Source organism: Anas platyrhynchos, chromosome 7 (genome assembly GCF_047663525.1).
Source record: "Anas platyrhynchos isolate ZD024472 breed Pekin duck chromosome 7, IASCAAS_PekinDuck_T2T, whole genome shotgun sequence".
Lineage (NCBI taxonomy): Eukaryota > Metazoa > Chordata > Aves > Anseriformes > Anatidae > Anas > Anas platyrhynchos.
Window position 1 is genome coordinate 14,703,022 of NC_092593.1, and position 20,523 is coordinate 14,723,544.

The 20,523-nt window shown below is 52.0% G+C and overlaps 1 protein-coding gene across 7 annotated transcripts in view; it reads right to left on the bottom strand.

The window, feature by feature from the left end:
• Positions 1 to 96: 96 nt before the first annotated feature.
• LOC101792439 (uncharacterized) overlaps positions 97 to 20,523 on the bottom strand; it is a 42,442-nt gene continuing 22,015 nt past the window's right edge. For 4 of the 7 annotated variants that reach the window (XM_038181779.2, XM_072040770.1, XM_038181778.2 and 1 more), the window contains 7 exons: positions 20,140 to 20,258; positions 16,865 to 18,576; positions 12,213 to 12,387; positions 11,567 to 11,765; positions 10,707 to 11,332; positions 9,137 to 9,282; positions 6,561 to 8,256 (listed from right to left, as the gene is read on the bottom strand). In XM_038181779.2, coding sequence (XP_038037707.1) covers positions 7,461 to 8,256; positions 9,137 to 9,282; positions 10,707 to 11,332; positions 11,567 to 11,765; positions 12,213 to 12,387; positions 16,865 to 18,408 — 3,486 coding nt within the window. In that variant the 5' untranslated portion in view covers positions 18,409 to 18,576; positions 20,140 to 20,258 and the 3' untranslated portion in view covers positions 6,561 to 7,460. Of the gene's footprint in view, positions 3,778 to 4,460; positions 4,572 to 5,838; positions 5,938 to 6,560; positions 8,257 to 9,136; positions 9,283 to 10,706; positions 11,333 to 11,566; positions 11,766 to 12,212; positions 12,388 to 16,864; positions 18,577 to 20,139; positions 20,259 to 20,523 lie in introns of those variants that run through there. The other 3 variants (XR_011810577.1, XR_011810576.1, XM_072040769.1) reach the window with 3 other exon arrangements.

Genomic DNA, 20,523 nt, shown 5'->3' on the forward strand with positions numbered 1-20,523 from the left:
TGCTTCCCTTCCTGGGAGCTTCATCTGAAATACCCTAATTCAGCCTTCAGCCATACTTAGAAAATAATGTAATTGCCAGCGTTGGTGGTACGCTGCTAAATGCAGTGCTCTCTCCAGCGTCATGTGGAGCATAAGTCAAGCTGCAAAGAGATTGCATGGTTTTATTCTTTTTACTTATAGAACAAGTTAAATTGGAGAGCCACGGAGGAGTTTATTAGTACCGCATCCAAGATGCAGCAAGGTTCACCTTCAGAGCATCTTGGATGTAATGTTTGCCCTCATCTGTTGTGTCGTCTGTCACGTAGCAGAGGCAGACAGTAATGTCTCTCCATCCCAGCTGAAGAAAATGAGGGTGTAGCTTCCTGAGCCCCTTGGCACGGAGGCCAGGTTTTCAAGTAGCTCTTTGTTCTTTTCCTCTGCCACTGTTTGCTTCTTTCTCACTTAACCCCTGTGGAGGTGGGAGGAAGGAAGGAACTTGAGCCAGTTCACTGCCAAAGCCAAATGCTCCTGAAACAACGCCCTGAGGCTCTGAGACGGGGCTTTGCAGACCAAGGTCACACAGGAAACGCGTGGGAGCAGGGAAATTGGAGAGGTTTTCTGAGCATCACTCTGGTGTCTCCCAGGTTGGAGGACTCCTGCCACGTGGGGCTGGGGTGTGAGGCCGTGTGGCAGGACGGGTTTCTGGTGGCAGGACACGTGCTTCGTGCTGGCTCTGGATGCATTTGGTCATGCAACAGGTCTGCTTCTGTGTGGGAGCCTGTGTGCTGAACGAAGCTTCTTGGCAGATCCTAGGGCTGCCAACTCTCCTATCTGATGTAACCACAGAGATGGCAGTGCTGTGCCATGGGTGTGGGCATGCAGATACTGGGGGAGGGATGACTGGAAGAGCAAGTCTCTTCTCAGGGCTTAGGAAACGTGCGAGTTGTGGCATCTTCCTGGCCAAGGCACTGTGAAGTGCAAGTGCCTGAGCAGGGGACAGCCCAGTGTTGTGTTTCTCCAGGGTGCTTAGGAAACCTCTTCTTCTTCCCTGTTCTAAGGCTGGGGAGAGCCTGGTGACTTCCTCTGGAGAAGCGTTACTTGCAAGGGGCAGGCTGTATTGTGTATTCCCAAGCCTGGGGAAGGTGAAAAGGAACCAGCAAACTTTCTGCCTAAGCTGCACCAGGGAGAGCTGGGAGCACGCATCTGTCCGCAGCTTCCTCTGGACTGTAGGACCTCCTGGCGTAAAAGACCTAAGACGGTGAATCTGCACATTGCCCTGGGCCTAAAGCAGTTGTCTTTGTCTCACAGCTGGGAGCAGAGGAAAGAAGGGAAGAATCAGATTTATTTAGGACTCTTCTCTGAGCTTTCCCTTTCCCACAGAGCAGGTAGCCAGTGGGAAATGGCTCTGTGAAGGCTGCAGAAGCCCGCTGGCTCCTAATGGATCAGATGTTTAAACCCCAAACAAGTAACTCCTGTTTGGTATTGAACACTGCTGGCAGCGGGAGGGGGTGAGTCAGTGCAGGAGCTCTGGAGAGTCTGACTCAACAGCCAGCACAGCTCTGCTGTGAAGCACTTCAGCCTCGAGTGTGTTCCAGGGAGCGCTCTTTTGGATCGTCTTTGTATTCATGTGCGGCTTTTTTCCCCCATCTTGACGTCATTTCTCTGTGTCTTCTTTGCCTCAGTAAAAAGGGCACTCAAATAGTTGATTAACTGTTCTTTATTTATAGCACTGCCTGTTCCATCCCCGCAGGTCAGATCAATGTGAGTGCTGACCTGAAACCAGCCAGGAAATAGGGGCGAGCAGCTCGGTGGCACAGGATGCCACGCAGACCCGGGGTGGTTGTTTAACTGGCTGTGCCGCTGGGGTTGACAAACCGCAGCCCGAATCCAGCAACCTCTTTACCCTGGCAATTGTTAAGGGATGTTACCACCTCCAGCCTGCCCTTTGCTGCTGCCAGCGCACGTCTTTGTGCAGTGAGCTGGATTAAGGACCTGCTCTAGCTGAAACAATCCCTGTTTTTCAGCAGTGCTTGCTCCCAGCCTGGTTCAGCACGCAGTGCAGCACACGCTGTGCCAGCACGCAGAGGGAGGCTCCTTCCCCTCTACCTGCAGTGCCAGCTGTACGTTCACTGAGCTGTAACCCTCTGGTAAATGCTCTGCGTTTCTTCTTGCAGTGACTTAACTGCTTCCAGTTCTGTTAGGATGGCCGAGGGTTTTCTCTCTGGGCAAATAACGTGCCTGCCTTTTGCTGCAGTGATGATTCCGGTGCTGTAGATCTTCACTCCCATTTTTCAGCTGGTGAGGTCATTGTTTGCCAAGGAAATCAACAAGAGCAGAAAGTAAACACGGGTGGATGACTCCTGGGGTCTGCCTGTTGATCCTGACCTCTGCTACTCGCCAGCAGTCCATCTCCCCTCGTTAAAGCACTGTCTGCTGCTGGGGGACGTGGTGCCACTGTGCTGAAGTGTGGGGGCTGCTCAGAGCCTGTCGAATCCATGAAGCATCATTAAGCGAGGGTTGGAGTCTGAAAGGAGCTGTCCTTGACAGCACAGCATCTCCTGCACGCGTGGGTCAGGCACGAATTATTTGGAGATGCTTATCTCCCTGCAGGTTTTTCTGCCTGTGTTTGTTGTCGCTTCAAACTGCGTCACTTGTGGCATTCTCTGGGCAGCCACCGCTGGAGGATTGCCCTGCCTGAGGGGAACACGACTGTCCTAAAACCAGCCCTTCCTTGAGAGAAGGGGAGCATGCTCCTTTGTTCACCTGCACCTTCACACTGTGCGTGTACGAATGTCTGACCTGCTTCTGTTGGGAAAATGCAAGACCCTGAAGCCTGTAAGTGTGCTGCCTGCTCTTCAGGGAGCCTGCTGGCTCCTGCCCTGGCAGGGGGAGCTCTCTGGCCTTCTCTGGGTCTGCACCAGACCCAGTGCGATCTGCTGGCAACTGTAAAGGTGCTGCAGAAAGTCTAAGGGGGAGAAAAGATTTGATCCTTCAGCCCCGGTGGCAGAACCTCGGGCTATAAAGGCCTTGTGCTCTTCACGTGTTTCGGCTACTCCAGCCTGTGGGATGTGACGTGTGCGTGGCTGCCTTGTGACCTCCAGGCTCCACACCCTCCTCTGCCAGCCCTCCCGCAGCTCCCAGAGAGATATTTGGTGCTGGTCCCCCCAGGACATGGCTGGCACCACAGGGGAGGTTCCTGCGCTGGGAGGAAGGGTTCAAACCCAGTGCCTGGGGCTCCACCACCGCTGGAACAAGGTTCCTGGGTCTGCTCCTAGGACCAGTTGTTACAGCTGCCTGATACCTGAGCCCTGAAGGGCTGTCTTGGTCGTGGTGCTAGAAGATTTGAATTCTCTTCCTTCTGAGGATGCTGGGGACGAGTGCAAGAGACAGTGCAAGATTCCCAGACTCACCTTCTGGAGATCTGGCTTCCTGGGACTTTAGCTCCGTAATCTTTTCATGAGCATCAAATGACTGAAGTTCCCCGCAGGCAGGAAACATGAGATCATCTCAGAGCTTTTTTTTCACAGGATTTAGGATGTGCTGAGGTCAGTCTCTCGGTCTCCAGTGACAGCTACAATAGCTTCTTGCTGCCAGAGCAAAGCTGGTGTTCCCTTTCAGATGCGTTCTTGATCCCATTGCAGATCAAGATGTGTCAGCTAGCACCCAAATGTGTGTTCCCTGTCAACTGTGGGGAGGGTCCCATCAGATTCACTTCTGTGGCTCAGTGCTCTGAGGGGTAACAGCAAACCTCTGGCTCTGCTGGGGTCTTCTGTCAGTACCACTTCACGTTTTCTTTCACTATAAAAGGGAAGATCTCTATTTGTTCCCTAAAGCAGGTATCTCTGCTTTCTAAAGCATTTACTTTTCATCTCCCCATGTTTTCTAAGGCTGTCCCACCCAGCATGCTGGCTTAAAGTGGGTTTTCCTTCCTTCAGTACCTGATCTCACTGGTGCTTTTTGTGTGTGTGTGCCTTTTGAGGTAAAAACTGCAGAAACTATGAGAAAGCCTGCCTTCTCTCTCTTTTTTTTTTCTTTTCCCACCTGGTAAGTGACCAGTTGACTTTTTTTTTATTTTTTCCCCTAATGTAGTACTTCAGAGAGGGTGTCTTCCTTCTGGCCTGCTCATACTAGCAAGGCAAGTGCAGTTGGAAGGAGTCTTGAAAAGTAACCCGAGTATGGTCAGTCATTAATTTTTTAGTATTGTCATTCATGAATTCTAAGAGGTGTAAAAATCCTGTAGAGCCCTAGGAAGGCCAGTTTGGAACAAGTAATTACTTCCCGGGCTTGTAGACAAACCTGTTCCCAAGTGCCACGGGTTATAAGAGCATTTTGTCAGCTTAATCAGAAATGGAAAACTACAACGAAGCTAATCTCTAGGGCTGTCAAGTAAGATGTGTACATGTGATACTGAAGGACCTGGGACTTCCCAGGAGAGGGATCATCCAGGTTCAGGAAGGTGCCTGAGGATTATGGAAACTTACTGCCTCGTTAGTGCGCTGACACTGCTCCTCCTTCCTCTGCAGGCTCACCCCACAGCACGAGTGCTCGCAGGGCCAGAGGGATTGTTCTGTGCTTGGGCTCCCTTTCAACACCTGTAATTTAAAAGCAGGCACGCAGCTGAGTACACACGGGATAAGTAAAAGATAAATAACATTCAAAACACAGCCTCTGCCTCGCCTGACAGGTTCCACAATCAGTCTGTCGCTTGCCATAGCAGGCTGTCCCAGATCAAAGAGCTCGTACTGTTCCCTGGCCACAGGTTTTTTAGGACAGGGCTGCAGCGCCGAGTACACGTCCTGCTTGTAACTCAACAGAGGGCAATTATTTACCGACCTTCTTTGGGGGAGTTTGCCTGGTTCAGAGGAAACAGGCCCTGTTTGCTACCAGCCTAGCTGGCAGGTGTTTCCTGTGATACCTAGAGGAACCCAGAATGTGAAAAACTGAACAATCATCCATAGGCAAGATTGATGCGAAAAAGTAGACCTCTTACATCTACTTATTGTTCTCTAACCTTTTGGAACAGCCAGGGTGGCTGGGGGTATCTCGATATAAAGATACGACTGTGCAAACAGTTCATGGCTGGATTCGATTGTGAATTGGAGTGGAGAAAACCATCGTGCTAGAAAGTAATCAAAAACCTCCCAGAAAGGAGCAGCTTTCTGGGGCTGTGAAAGCCACTTGCTGTTTGGATAAATTATTAGGTTACTGTGCTTATGTTTTCTCTTAGCATGACTGCCACTGGAGGGAATGAAGAGAAGGCAGCTGCGTCCTTTTGATCTGGGAGAGAAAAGGAAGGTGCAAGGAGTTGGTGCTTTGTGCCTGTCGTGGGAATGGAGCTGGAAGGCTGCTAGATGCGGGGCTGTCAGGAGAGGGTCAGAGAGATCTTCCTCCAGCAGCTTCACTGTTTACGTGACAATTTATTTGAAAAACAAAAAATCATAAAAGCTATTTGTGTTAGTTGTGAACTGGCTGTTCAATGCATATTTTGGGGAACAATTTGTTTTCTAACTAGAAATAGCTGGGGGGGGACTCCGAGCCACTGGAGGGAGCCGGGCAGCTGCCCTGGCAGGCATTTGGGCAGCTGCCACTCGCTACGGTGCTCAGCTGTGTGCTGCCACCCTCCTCTTGGGTACTGTGGTTGCAAAGCCTCCAGATGATGCGGAAACTCCCGTTTCCTCAAGGACAAAATGAAGCGCTAAGGATGACGAGGAAATGCAGGCGGTAAGCACGTTGCACTGACCGTGTTTGCCTCAGTGTCTGGAGCAGCACATAACAAGCCCCGGCTGCTGTGGCAGAGGGACAACGAACGGGATAGGGTTTGGTGTTGGGTTGGCGGTGATTTTACAGGACTAGGGCTACCTCCACAAAGGTCTGCCTCTGTCTGCCTTCGTCTGCGGGCTCGCTGGTGCTAGGTGATCTCTGGAGAAATGCACAGATACATTCCCAGTGTGAATCCTCCTGTAACAGAAATGTTTTGTTGACAGTGATTAATACTGACTGGTCTTGTCTTTCCCCCAGGGATGATCTCCAAGAACATTTACAGATTGTTCTCTGTGATCCGCCAACCAAAACTCAGGCTCCTTTAATTTAGCCTCTCGGCCTGTGATCTGGCCTTTGCTGCATAAGTCACGGCATGACATTTTGCTGAACCTGTAATCACAAGGCCACAGGCAGTGGGAATGTCAGGCTGAAAAGGTTAGAACCTTTCTGCCTTTTTACCATTGTTCAGCTTCATGGAATTTTGCTGCTGAGGAGCTGAGAGAGGCCAGACCTTAGAGGGGAGAGCTTTGTGCTCTCAGTTTCAGCTCTGGCTTCTCCTGTGCTGGGGCCTGCCCTGCCCTGGTGGGACTGCAGCCAGGGCAGAACGCTTTGTGCCAGACGATTGTTGTCCGGTGATAATTAAGGGCAGCAGGGCTGTACCATTCTCCCAGATTCATTAGGACTACCCCCTGGATTCTGCTCAGGGCATCCAAAGAACAGACATGGGCACATTGTTCCCCTGAACGCCACTCGCACTAAATGCAATATCTACTCCAGAAAACAAACTAACCCAAAGATTTTAAAAAAATACCCACCTAAAGTCGTTGAAACATAATTATTAAAACCTTTTATGTTACTCTACAGTACAATGTAAATTGTTCCTTTCCATTAAATTTTGAAATACACTAGATTACATCATTTAAATAATTGCATTTTAGGTTCACTATTAGTGGTAGCAGAGAGATATTTACATACATGTCTGAGACATTTCAGATGCAGTGCTACGTTCCAGTCCCTAAGCCGGTTAAATAACAGACTTCCAGTGCGAGCATACTGCTCGTCCACAGGTTCTAGATGTATTTGGGGTGCATGTGTGAGAAAGCAAGAGTTCCTTTTATTCTTGCCTGATTTTGTCTTTGTTTGCTGTGTGCATGCAGCTGAATCTGAGCAAACCGATACATACTTGATTTGGATTAAAGATGAACGACCTTTCTTTTTTTTAACAAGTATTTTGACTGAACATACAAAGGTGAAAAATGAAATATAGTCCTTAGGGGAGTAGTGGTGAAAAACATTTTCTCCAACTTTCCTCCTCTGCTGCATAATACTGCGCCTAATTTTAACCCTGACTTTACCTAATGCTGATGAAATATAGACAATGGTGGAAACCTCTCTCATGTTGTCAAGACTGGCTTTCAACAGAATCCATGCAAATGCAAGCATCACACATCATTCTCCCACAGTGCAATATTAACAACTAAAACTCAGTATTTTCTTCCAGGGGCCTGCTCCTCAAGAGAAGCCCCTGCGTGCAGGTCCCTCGGCCACACGCAGGACGTGAGTCCTGAGGCTGGAGACGAGGATTAGGCTGTAACACTCAGTTCCAGTGCTGCTGGGCAGGAGCCACAACTCTTTCTGGGTCAGAGGCTCCTTTCTGTGTCGTCCACGGAGCGGAGCAAGTCGAAGCCACCGAGGCTCCCCGCGTGCTGCCCACGCAGGACTCAGGGCCGGGTGTGCGGGGTGCTGATCATGATGTTGGGCAGCGCATTGCGCCGCTTCTTCCAGGAGCCCAGCTCCCTTGAGTAGCGCCTGATCTGCCTGAACCAGTGGTGAGTCCGTGCCCGGTCGCTGTCCCGGAACACAAACGCCTCCCGCCTGATCTCAATGAGTTCAAAAGTGTCGTCACAGTCAGGATCAGTGGAGACGATGCAATTACTCAGCCTCAAGGGCTCCCTGAGCAAATGGAACTTGCCATTGTTTTTGTCCCTGATGAGCACCAGCACGGCGTCCTTCACGGGCCCTGGCTCAGCTAGCTCCAGGCTGGACTCGGACACGCGCTTCATGTTGACCAGCAGGAGGACCTGCATGTTTTGGAACTTGAGGGTCTTGCTGCCTTTCTTCACCCACTGGCCGTCAGGGGGCTGGGCCAGCTGCAGGGCCCCCTCCATCACGAAGCGTGTCTCCTCCCGCAGCCATCCCACCGTTTTGAGGGCGGTTTCCCTCATCTCGATGTTGATGACTTCCCTCTTCTTCTTGCTGTCCTGCCGAAAGGAGCGGAGGGTCCACGTGTTGCCCTCCTGCTTGGTTTTCATGTTGATGTGCTCCAGGTGGGACTCGATGCGGCTCTTGGCCTCCCGCAGGCTGCCGTGGTCTGGGTGGTACTCGGTGGTGGCCTTGATGATTCTGCTGAGCAGCAGGGGGTACTTGGTGACCCTCTGCAGAGGGGCCATCAGAAAGGAGCGCAGGTTCATCCGTCGCAGCGCCGTGTTATCGTTCTGGGACACGTCGAGGAATATCCTGCAGGGATTTAAGGACAGGGAATGAAACAGGGGCTGTTTTGCCGGCAGCTGCTGCAATCCTAAGCACTAAGATGAAATCCTGAGCACTGCAGCCCCCGCCCGCCCCCTTGGTTTTAATAGCATTGTGAATTCTGTCTTCTCAAAAATTAAAAAAAGGGGCCTGGAACACTATCACATAACATCCTAGCAGTCTCCTATGAAATCACCATAGAGCAGTGAGGGTGTGATCTTCCCGTGGCGCATGCTGAGGTAGGCCTGAGGCAGGCACATCAGCTTTTATCAGGTTACATCTGTGTGTAGGTCCTTTCATCACTCGATTACAAAGCTCTGAACAGGAGTTTGGTACCGTCATCAATTTATAGCTGTTGCAGTGGAAACAGAGAAGTGACTAGCCCAGCTTGGCCCAGCAGGCTGGGGCTCGGAACGGGATATGATTCAAGTCATGCACGCTTCACGCAGTGGCTTTCCCCAGTGGGAATCCAAACCGTGCTCTGCTGAGAGCTGCTCTCAGCTTTTTAGTGAAAATGTATTGTTTTTTTATATTTTTTTATTATTATTATTTATAATTTATTATTATAAATTTATAAGTGACATTATTTAGTGAAAGTTCAGCCCCGTGGTCAGTGGGCAAACACTAGTACCCCAAAATACAGGATACAGCTGGACACCAACTACAGAGACTGCTTCAGTGAAGATATCAAGGGCTGAACATATTTGGGAGCCTCAAGCACACTCCTCACCCTAAGCCAGAGCAGCTCATCGCTGAAGAACATCAGCAATAAACCTGTGATCTAGTTGAGCTGACAAAGGCTTTGCCTTCAGCCTGGTGCTCTCCGGCCCTCAAAGCCCCAAGGAACACTCACCAGCCCTCCTCTCACCTGAGCAGCTCTTTCTCCTTCTCCAGCGCGTTGAGCATGTTCACTGAGGAGGACTGCTGAAGGCAGTAGGTCTGGAAGGCCGGCAGCATGTTGACGAACTCTAGAAAGATCTCACCGATGCACACGGTCATCAGGTCGTCATCCCCCTGCAAGCACACAACACAGCCCCGCTGGGTTAGCTCGGGAGAGGCAGGAGCACACAGCCTGCGTTCAGCCACAGCAGCGCCACCGTACCGCAGGGTCTGCTGGGTGCCAGGGCGGGGGGACACCGACTGGGCTCCCCCCCTCTGGTGGAGGGTTTAGGTTCGAATGGGTTCATATGGGCAGGGGAGGCACGTAACTCAGGCAACAGGCATGGCACTTAGCAACTTAGAACTTAGAACTGCACTTGTTCTGAGCAACTGGGCTGGCTGGGAAGCACGATCTTCTTTCATTGAGCTCTTACTGGCTACTTTGGTGCCTAAGTGAAAATAAATTTCATGGTAAATTGCTCTTCAGCTTCCAGACTAATTGGAAACATGAGAACCTGGTGGCACCCAATGCTCTTAGCTTTGTTGAGGTGTGTGCTGACACGCTCGGCAATTCCTGCTCATTTCAGTAGCAAGAGAGGGAGCACTTCTCTGGTTTTTGATGCAGTACCGGGCTTTGACTGCAAAGGGTAACATGGAGGAGGAGGCAGGGAAACCCACAGCTGTTGTAGAAGCCCCTGTCTCAAGAAATTATTCACAGGGGACGTGAGAACTGCAGTGTACATCTCTCTTCACTGGGCCAGGTGTGGGAGAGGTTGTCAGCTCCTGAGATGCGTTGCTCAGTCTGACATGCAGGGTTTCACAGGAGAGGGGGGATGTGCTTCCTAGCAAACAAACATCCTGGTGAAACTGATAAAGCAACGAGTGGGTTTTGGTTTCTCAAAGAAAGGAGGGCGTGGAGCTGTTTGTGTGTCCTTTGCAGCAACTGTCTGCTGCTCTAAAAACTTACATTTCTCTGCCCACTATGCTGTTGTGACAGGAGAGTCTTAAGTGCAAGGCAGAGTGCATCAGTACGAGAAACTGGCACACAGAGCTGTAAGTAAGTGCAGATTGCCTCCAGAGCAGGGAGCAGCCTGTGCTGCCTGGCCCTGCAGCCAGCCTAGAGGCAAGCTGCAATGAGCTGCAACCCCAAGCCAGCTCACAGTTGGGTAAGAGCGTGGCCTGCAAGCTTGGCCCCCTCCACCCCTCTGGTAGCTGAGCTCTGTGCCCCCATGGTCACACCTAGAAGTGTCCAAGCTAGCTGGCTTAAAGCCACCTTTGGTAATGGGACAGATGGGTCCTGCTAGGGGGATACAGGGCTGATGGCCTGCTCAAGTCAGCGGCGTTACCACAGTGGGTAAGGCCAGAGGGTTGAGGCCAGCAGCTCCAACCTGGCACAGACCTACTGAAATCCCTGGTTTCCAACAGCTGAGGGAGCGAGAGACTGGGCAGGTGAGCAGAACCCAGGAGTCCTCCACCTCCCAGTTCCCCTCCTCCAGCTGTGCTGCCTTCCTGATACAAAACCTACTCCTGTCTGCCTGCAGAGCACGCAGGCACCGTACCTGGTCAAAGGCCTGATCGATCTCTTCCTGCAGGATCTCCAGGAAGTTCTCGTTGAGGTCGATGAGCTCCTGAATGTTGCTGAAGATGCCAAGGAGCTGCTCTTGACTCAGCAGCCCGGCCGCTTGCATGGGGAGGTAAAACTCCTCTTTGATGATGCGCAGGTCCTCCCCGTAGCTGGCCTCCGTGTTGACAAACTCCAGCACAGACTCCTTGCGCTCCGTCCTGCGCTTGCGGCACTTCTCGCACAGGTCGGCCCGCCGCTGGTTGCAGTTCTGCACGTCTGTCTCTGCCGGGAGGTCCCTTTCTCCGCAGTCAGTGCAGGGCCGGTGGGCTTCCCAGGCCTGCAGGGAGCTCAGCGTTTCGGCCGCCCTGCTCCTCCACTTCCTGGCCGACGTCTGCCCGATGCCGCTGTCCGCCCGCTCCACCTCTGCCGGCTTGGTCCGCGCAGCCTCGCCGCCGGCATCCAGCTCCTCTCGGGCGTCGTTCAGGCCGACGATCCCGCTGTCTGTGCTCAGGCTGCTGACGTTGCTCCAGTGGTGCCGGGAGCGGAGGGAGCCACGTGGGGCGCGGCGAGTCTCGTCGAAGCTGCCGCCATGGCCGAGGTTGGCTTTGGCTACCACGGGACCTGGGAAGAGACGGAAATCATTAGAGGCACTGCCAGCTGCACGGAGCTCAGCGTGGCACAGCCACGAGCAGCACAGACCCTGGCAGGGACACCGGACGAAAGCAGGGCTGCTGGCTGCCTCCCCTCCTGTTTCGCTGCTGGAAAGTTCGGGGGTGGGAAGCAGAAGTAAAGGCAGCCAGGCAGCTCAGCACCTGGCCCATCGCCCACCCCCCTGGGAGTGCACCCTGTGGGTACCGTAGTCCCGCTCCTGCCGGCGCTTCTGCGCGTGCTGCCGCGCCGCCGCCGCGATCTTCAGCTCCAGCTGCTTCCTCTTCACCGAGTCCGTCGGCATGGGGTCGCTGAAGTGCGGCCGCAGCCGGCACTCCCGCTGGGCCTTGGCGCTGCTCTCATGGACGATGTCGGAGCTGGAGCGGCGGCAGCCAGGGCTGGAGGTCTGCAAGAGAGGCAAGGGAAGCGGGTTGGGAGCAACGCAGTGCTCAGAGCAATGTCTGCTCTGCAGCGGCTGGGTTTGGGGTTGCAAAGGAGAAAGGCAATTGTTAGCAGGGGGGTTGGACGAAGCAGGGACTAAAGGAGCCTGGCTGGTCCCCTGGGCTGTGCAGCAAGGGGCTGGTGGCACGGTGAAAGCCACCAAGGGGTTATGGCTGAACACCCTGCAAGAGGTGCAGTGGCAGATCGGCAGGGGCACACAGCTGGCTCCTGCCTCACTGTGATAAAACAGGCACTAGGAATCCTGCTGACGGAGTTTAACTGCTCACGGGAGTTGGTGGGGCTTCAGATCCCAGGCTGCCCAGTTCCTATAGCAAAGGGATCCTCCAGAGCTTCTGACAAGAAAAAATCCTAAACAAACGCACAAGACCAGAGGTGATTTTCTCTCCCTTACGTTCCCCGCAGGCTGAGCCTCGCTGGATGTCTCACTGCTCGCCTTCTCCTCCCAGGCCTCTGTTGCCATGGACATCGCTGTGGGTTGCTGGCTGTCCTCCGGAGGGGGGAGATCGGCTTTCTTCAGATCACACTGTCCCTTGGAGGGGGATTTGGCAGCAGTCTCGGCATTGCAGCTGCAGGGGGAGAAGCACACTGATGAGCATCACGTATGCAGTTCACCTGACCTAGAGGAGAGGGAGCAGAAAGCCCCGGTCTGACCAGGCAGCCACTAGGGTTCAGGGAAAGTTCAGGCAGGAGCCTCGGCTGGCTGGCTTGGGTGGCCGTGCCCACGTTTCAGGGGCTGTGAACACAGCCCTGTTACAGCAGTGCAAACGGGTAATCGCGCTCGTGTCAGCATCCGCCTGGAACACCAAGCCTCAGGTGTTCGCACGACATTTTAATGCTCATAAAAGATGAACTTCTCCCAAAGGGGCCAGAAAAAAAAAAAGACCAAAACCATTTTAAGTGGGCTGTATCTGTGCTCCCCGCTATTTAAAGAGATGTTGTCAACACAGAAACCATCCTGCTCATGTGGAAGAAAATCACCTGCTGGAAAGCACAATGCCTTGACAGGATTAGGGGATTACAGGAGCTTTCCCTCTGTTCTTCATCTCAGATGATCCCAAGCCTGCTGAAAGCACTGGAAAGATTCCCTCTGCTTTCACTGATCAGGACTTTTGGTGCATTTAAGAATTTAAGAGTCCTGAGATGACCGGCAGGCTGCTGTCCTCACCTGGCAGTGTTGGGGTGCTCTCAGGCACAGCTCCCTGCTGCTGACAGGGGCCTGGCTGATCCCGGCACCCCCTTCCAGCCCCACGTTCCCCTCCCTGCAGCTAACTCCTCTCCAGACAGACACCGTCCGGTGCAAAATCACTGAGCAGTTGTCAGGGTGCAGCTTGTGACACAACTTGCGAGTCTTTTTTTTTTTTTCTGAGACTCCCACAGACAGCTTTCTTCCATGCATGATGAATCCTGATTGAAAGATTTGTATATAGATATATATATATATATATATAAATTTTGGGCTTATTTAATTTGTATGGGTTTGGTTTCCTTTAAAAAGGAAGGTTGTCAGGACCGGATGGGGATGCCTGCACATAGAAGAAGCCAGTGCCTGGGACATATTTCAGGTTATGCATGTATTTTGTGCTTACGAGTGATCAATTTATCCTGTGATAAAATCTGGTTCATGTAAAAGGTTTCGCTTGTGAAGTGATGCTGGTGGGTCACCCTGCTAATGCGCAGTTCCGACAGTGTCAGCTACAAGCCACGACAGGAGGCAGATGGGCATTTCCTTACAGCTGGCTCTGCCAACAAGCCATCCACCAGCACTGAAACCACCAACAAGGGCACAAGCCTCCCAGAACCCAAGCTGGCTCCATTGTCGGGCCAAAAAAGTTGGTTTGCAACTTTGCAGCTGGTTCTGTTTCATCTCCCTCCACCTCTGCTTCCAGGTGCCAGCTGCCACCACAGGAAGATTTACCAGCCCCAGAGGAAGCACGGTGCTAGCGGCAGGCTGAGGGCTTTCAGCTCTTGCTGAGCTAACCCCCAAACTAGGACGGTTTCACTGATCTGGGGAAAGGACGAGGAGTTCAGCAGGGCCCAGCGGAAGGAGGGAAGGAGGTTAGGGAGCAACAAAGCTCTTGGAGAGGATCTGCCACTGCCAAAAGCCACCGTGTCCAAAACCTGCTCTGCCCAAACAGCTTCTGGATGAAACAGGCAAAAGGCAAGAACATACTGAGGCACTGAGAGGCAGCGGGGTGTATCCAAGCCCGGTAGCAATGCCCAGAACTGGAATATTGTCTTCTGCTCTCGATCACACTGCCCTCAACACACACACCACGCTCTCAGGGAGAAGCTGAGCTTTCCTTTGTCATTGTCACAGTCCTTTGGTGAGCAGTGAACATCCAGCTGGCCAAGCTAGGTGCTGCCCCTTTCCCGGCCCTGCTCCCTCAGACTTCCTTTCCCTCCTCTGTGCGTTTCTCCCCATGGCTGTACCTCCCCAGCCAGACCCTTGCTGGTGCCAGCTTTCCTCCTTCCAGTCTGCGAGTCTGGAGTGGACATTTTTGTCCACTCTTTCTCCATTGGCACCTGCCTTCCTGTGCTGTGCTATGGGAAGCTGTTACTGTACTCACCATCCCTGTGTCATCCCAAATCACCCTCATCACTCTTTTCAAGAGGCTTCTTTCTTAGTCACATCCTTCGCTTCCTTCTGCAGGTTTCTGTTGTTGCTTTGCCCCCCCCCAGTTTCACAGACAGGAACTCCCAGTCCTTGCAGATCCTTATCCTGAGCTCTTTGCTGCTTAAAACCCCTCTTGCCCAGGATTACAACCTACGTTAAAGGTATCCAGTGACCTAGCAGGGGGTGAAAGCTGCCATAATTCCAAAGTTGAAAATCCAATGTTCATTGCTAAAATATGAAGCCATTTAAACTAGTCTTCAATTAGTAAGTACAAGTTACTAGGGAGGCAATTAACTTACCAGACAGAAGCGATTTGTAAAACTGTAACACACAAAACCATCAGAAAAAGAAGACAAGTTCAGCTATCTATCTTATTTGCTGATGCTCCATCACAACATCTCTATCAAAGGCTTGCTCTTGCTGAGCTCCATACCTGTGGAAATGGGACCAAATCCCCAGCTTTCAGCTCATTTTAGGTAAGACTTAGGAAAAATGTAGCCTGGACCCCAATGATCACAATTTAGGACCCAAAACATCCAGACCAGAAGTCTCCTACCTGAGCAGTGAGAATCAGCTCAAGTTATAAACGAATATTCAGCACTTCACAGGCTCAGGTGAAAATGATGGAAAATGGAGACATTTCCAGGCAAGAAAACCAGAGTTTCCCACTACTCACTAGTTTGGCAGTGCTGACGGATTAGTTTTCCTCTTGCTATCCTGAACAAATGACAGCCGTTGTCATTAATTGCTGTTACTGTCTAAAATAAGTAAGTCTGAGTGCTTCTTTGACATGAAACCATCTTCCTAATAACTGTCATTCACATTTTTAAATGAATTCCCATTCTGGAGGGAATTATTTTATTTACATCAAATTCTATTTTAATAAATCCATCTAGGCAGACCCAACACATTTACAGAGACAAGAGCTACTGAGGATATCAAGAGCACAGAAACCACACCGAACCCATAAAAGCCCTGACCAGAAAGTACTTGGAAGCTGAGAGGGTAGGAGGAGGAAATATTCTATGTGCTCCCCAGTTCCTGTTTCCCTTGCTATGCACGCACCTCGGGCTCTAGATACCAGCCAAACCTTTGATCTGCCCAGACAGCTGCTCTTATGTTCTTACTCACAGCTTGTGCTATTCTGTGTATTTTGTTTCACATCGGTGATAAAAATAGCCTACTCAACGAAAATGGTTGCATACCACAACTTTTTTTTTTTTTTTATCTATTTCTTCATCAGGTTTTCATACTCCAGCTCAAAGGCTGGGCTGGACAGCTGAAGGCAGTATTTATGGCTCTGACACCACTCACTTCCCTTTGGATTACAGAGGTGCTGAAGTATTTCTGCTTCTCACTCTGGCTCTGCTTACACGGGCAGCTACAACTCCACAGCAACTCCTTCAGACAGCTCTCATTGCCATGCGGAAGCCCCTAACATCTCCCCTAAAACCAAGGAACCGAGTCAAATTGAATTCTTGGTAAAGCCAATCCTGAAAGCCAAGCCTGTGGAAACAAACCACTTCACCAACACTTACTCCTCCTTTTCCCATCACTCCTTTTCCATAAGACAGTGAGAGCTGCCCCAAATTCCTAGCTTCCCGAATGGTGCTGATTCCTGCCAGGCCACCCATCTGCATGGAAAAAGATCCCCTTTTCTGTGTAGCAGGAACTATTTCAACATTCAAATGGCGTGGTGTCCGAAACCAGGACAAAGAAAGCAGTTCTTATAAACACCTTACCCAGAGGAAGGAAAAGCCCCATCTGGGGAAGAGGGAGGAAGGTTTTATGCAGATATTTGTTACTGCTTCCCACTGGGTAAGCTGGCAGAGGGACAGTATGTGCAGGTAATTCCACTTGCTGCCTGTGCTGGTCTCCAGTGCATGATGGAAGACTCACAGCAGCTGTCCTGCCCTCAGTTTGCCATCGCTACATACATGTGTAGGGTAACAGAATTTGCTTTTGGAGAATGAGCAGCAAGTGAAAGTGCTTTTTGCTGCATGCACACCACCTGAATTCACGTCCTACAGTGCGGGGACAGACTCCACATGCTTTCTTCTAAGGGAGCATATTCATAGTTTGTATCTCTCTGCTGTCCTCCACTTTTACCAAATGTTTCAGAAATAAAATAAAATAAAAAATAAAAAAAAAATAAAATAGGTGGGAAACAGTATCAGGAGTACCAATGGCTGCTGTCTGGACGGGATTAAGGTGCACAACATGAAAATGCTTTTTGATGTTTAATCTCACACAAAGATGTAGTTTAAGCTCAATGGTTTACAAACATGTCTATGTGGCTACGGAGGCCCTAAGATGAAAGGCTGTGCCAGCAGCATATTTATGCTACAGGAGTTAAATGTACATATCGGGAAAGAGATCAGACCTTTAACAAAGGAACTGCTTTCAGGCGACCCCACAGAGCGTGTTACCTTTTCTTAATAAGTTCCAGGGCTGAACCTATGAATTCATCCTTCATTTTTTGTAGTTTAGCTCCATAGCTTGACAAGTCCGTGGCTTCTAACAGCAGCGATGAACAGCAAGAGGACTGGGCTTCAGAAGCCAGCGACTGCCCTGCAAGGTGGAGGACATCATTTAATTGGCTTGTCTCTCCTTTCTGCTGCTCATCACTGAAGATTTCCTGCCCAGCTTTGTGTGTGGCTACAGCCTGCAAAGGTGATCGCGGAATAGGGCTAGAGCAAATGGGGATCGGGGATCTCTCTGGGCTGGAGATCTGGAAGGTTCGCTCCTTCACCTCAGGGCTGCTCGTCCTGAAACCATCCCATGTGGCTGGATATTGCGCAAAGCCAGCGGCGGTGTTGTTTTCATGGAACACATCATCATCCTCCTCTATGGTGGCAGCTTCATTCACCGCTTTGGTCCCCAGAGCTTCGGGGCAGACGTTATTGCTCTCCTTGTCCAGGGCCTGGTTTGCCATCAGACCCTTCTTCAAGCACTTTGTCGGCTCACTGCTTCCAGCAGGTGGCTTTGCCTCCCTACTCCTCATTTGCTTGAATTCCTCAAAGGTGGGGATGTAGAGCCTTCCTCTGCAGCGGCCCTTCTTGCCCTGCCCCAGCGTTATTTCCCCACCGCGCTGTTCCAGGAACTCTGCTGTTCTGGATTTTGCCATCTCCGGGCTTTCCCCAGCACGCTGAAAGGGCAGGCTGGGTGAGCTGTTCTGCCTTCGGAGCTGCAGCCTCCTCTGCGCCTCCTGCTTGATGTCTTCTGGACTGACGGGCCTGTGTGCAGCACAGCAGCTCTGCCTCCCCGCGAGGCCGTGCCTGAGAGCCGTGTGCTCCCCCAAAACCGTGCAGCAGCTGACAGCACAGCCGTTCCTGTGCTGCTGGCACAGCTGGCATTCAGAAAGCTCCTGGGCCACCAGCTCACTCAGGGCTGCCTGCGGGCGCAGCGGCTTGCTGGGCTCAGCCACCTTACTGCTGTGCAGCCTCAGCTTCTCCTTCAGTTCTTTTTTGGCATCCCCGCGTAGGGCTCTTTCCTCTGCAGAGGGGAAGAGCCACTGAGGCACTTTGGCAAAGGGCAGCACGTTCTGCGCTGCCCGTGATGTCTGCTTGGGGCGGAGAGAAAGGTTTCTCACCGAGTCCGACGTGCTCTGTAGTGGGGCCACATCCACACAGCCTTCTGCCCACTGACTGCTGCCTCTACAGCCAAAGCTGATCTCGTTGTCCAGGCTCCGGCAGTGAGAACGCAGCCCTGAGTCAGCCACTGCCGCCCAGTGAAGGTTCTCCACGCTCCGATACAGGCGGTTTTCCACAGCACTGCCCAAAGCTGCCTTGCCTGTGCGGCAGGAGTCTAGAGTGTGGAAGTCCCCGGACCAAATGCGAGTGTCTAAGTTCTTTAGAGGATGCATGCTGCTAACCGGAAAATCCTTTAAGCCATGTTGTGCGCAGAGCTGATTATTTTGGCAGCTCAAGACCCGGCAGTGTTCCTGTCTCTCATCAACATTGATGTATGTCATAGCAAATGCGCATGGAGGCTCTAAGACAGTGGCTTCTAGGGGGAGAGGAGGGAGCTGGGTGTCGCTTAGGTGCCAGTCAATGTCCACAGACCACAGACAGCAAAGTGTGCTGCCGGGCACTCCCTTAACAGAGCTCCCACACGGGTGGAGTCGCCACGCGCAGAAGACCTGTGAATGGAAGGAAAGATGAGTTACTGAAGCGGGCTGCTGATGGCTCGCAGGATGCAACAGCAGATCTGCTCGGGGAATGCAGAAGCCAAACACCAACAGCTTGGGTGGAAACGGAGCAGCATAGCTAGGAGACGAGCCACAGGGCACGGGGCAAGGAACCTTCTCTACCTCTAGCCAAGCCAGCAGGGGCCTTACACTACCTGTTTGAATATGGGAGAAGTTTATATTACCCTCAGCAATTCCCTCACAGTCACACTGCTTTTCTGATGAATACTTGGCTGGCTTGCTGCAGGCCCAGCTTATTCCCACAGCTACACGAAGGAACTGGGTGGTTGACAAGAGAGAACTCAAATGGGTCACAGACAAGAACGTGGGGGCTGAGGAAGAGGTTGCGAAAGGAAGATGTGACAGCCTGGCCTCCTGGAAGGCTCGAGTAGCGAGGAAGAAGAAGGCTGGCTGGTGGTGATTCTGGCCCTGAGAGTAACACTGCAGCCCTGCCACGATCTGATTTCCCTTCACAGGAAGATGACTGCTGGCTAAGCATTCCCAAGGCCTTTCCAGTGCAGAGGTACCCCATGGGCTGTCACAAATACACCCCTCAGAGCTGCCAGCCACAGGCCTGAATGATCACCCCACACTACAGCTTGGTGGAGGCCCAGAAAAAAAAAAGTGGGTTTTCCAGGGCTGTTTCTATGTCCCCTGCTCAGCACTGTAAGGCCCAGGGAACCTGACTAAATCCCATGGCCAGAGCAATGTGAAGAATTAAAACCCCAAACATAAGTTAAAACCAGCAGGATGTGTGCGGCCTAAGTGTCTAAGTCGTCCTTGGAAGTGGAAGGAGCCCTCTTAACCCATCGTGCCAGCTCACATTGAACAGAGGCACTCCACGTTTCCCTTAAGGATTTAGGCCTCATGGACCCGCCAGCAGTCACACAAGGTGTGGGTGTCTGCTAGAGGCCCATCCACTCCCTTCCTTTGGCAACCAGCAGCAAAGAGAAGGATTAAGGGCTGTATGTAAAGGAGAGCAAGATTAGGCAAGGGATATGGGGGTAGCCTGCGATTCCTAAGGGCAACGGATCACTGGGATGGTGGAGCAATGGTGCCTAATAACACGCCGAGCAAGAACCAACAAGCTTGAGCACCCAGGAAGAGGTCTTTAGGAACAGCAAAGCAGGACCACGTCAGTTACAGCCCAGACTTTGCCCCGTAGTGTGGCTGGGTCCTCTGCACGCTGCCTGCCACGGAGGTACACTGCCACCTGGACCAGGTGGGGAATAAAGAGACTTGTTCCTCCCTGAGGGCTGTCACCCAGGCAGGGCATTGCCTGGCAGCCCACACTGCTAACCCTGGCAGCTCGATTCACCCCTTGCTTACAGGGCTTCAGGCTGCCACACTTTCTCCACATTAATGAAATAAGCCTGACCTAACCCCAGAGAGGGGAGGCAGAGTTGCTCCCGTGGATCACCACTGAGTGAAGAACATTATCACAGTCCTACAAATAAAATTAAAAGTAGCTGTTAAGGCGTTGCTGTTCCCCAAGGTGTCAAAGGCACTTCTCACCCAGTCTTCTCATGGTGGGGCTGGAGTTCCCCTTTCTTCGCGGCTCTGGAGGAGCCCACAGGTGACAGCAGAGAAACGTGAGGATCGGGGCTTTCTGTGATCATAGGTTATAACATGATCTGTCAAGAAAGAGAGAACGAGACGACGTGAGAGCCAGGCACGGCGCAGGGAACAGGGCTCCCCTGAGTCGGAGCTGCTAATGGCAGTGGCACCGGGGCCCATCAGGCAGCTCTGTGAGCAGCTCACAGCCGCGGGACTCCCTCCGAGCCGCGCTGGGCAGCCTGCACTCTGCTTCTGGACTGAGCAGAAAGAGAAAGCAATCCTTGCCGCAGCACCAGCTGGAAACACAATGGTCCTTGCCCAAGGCAGCGAGCTTCTTACTGC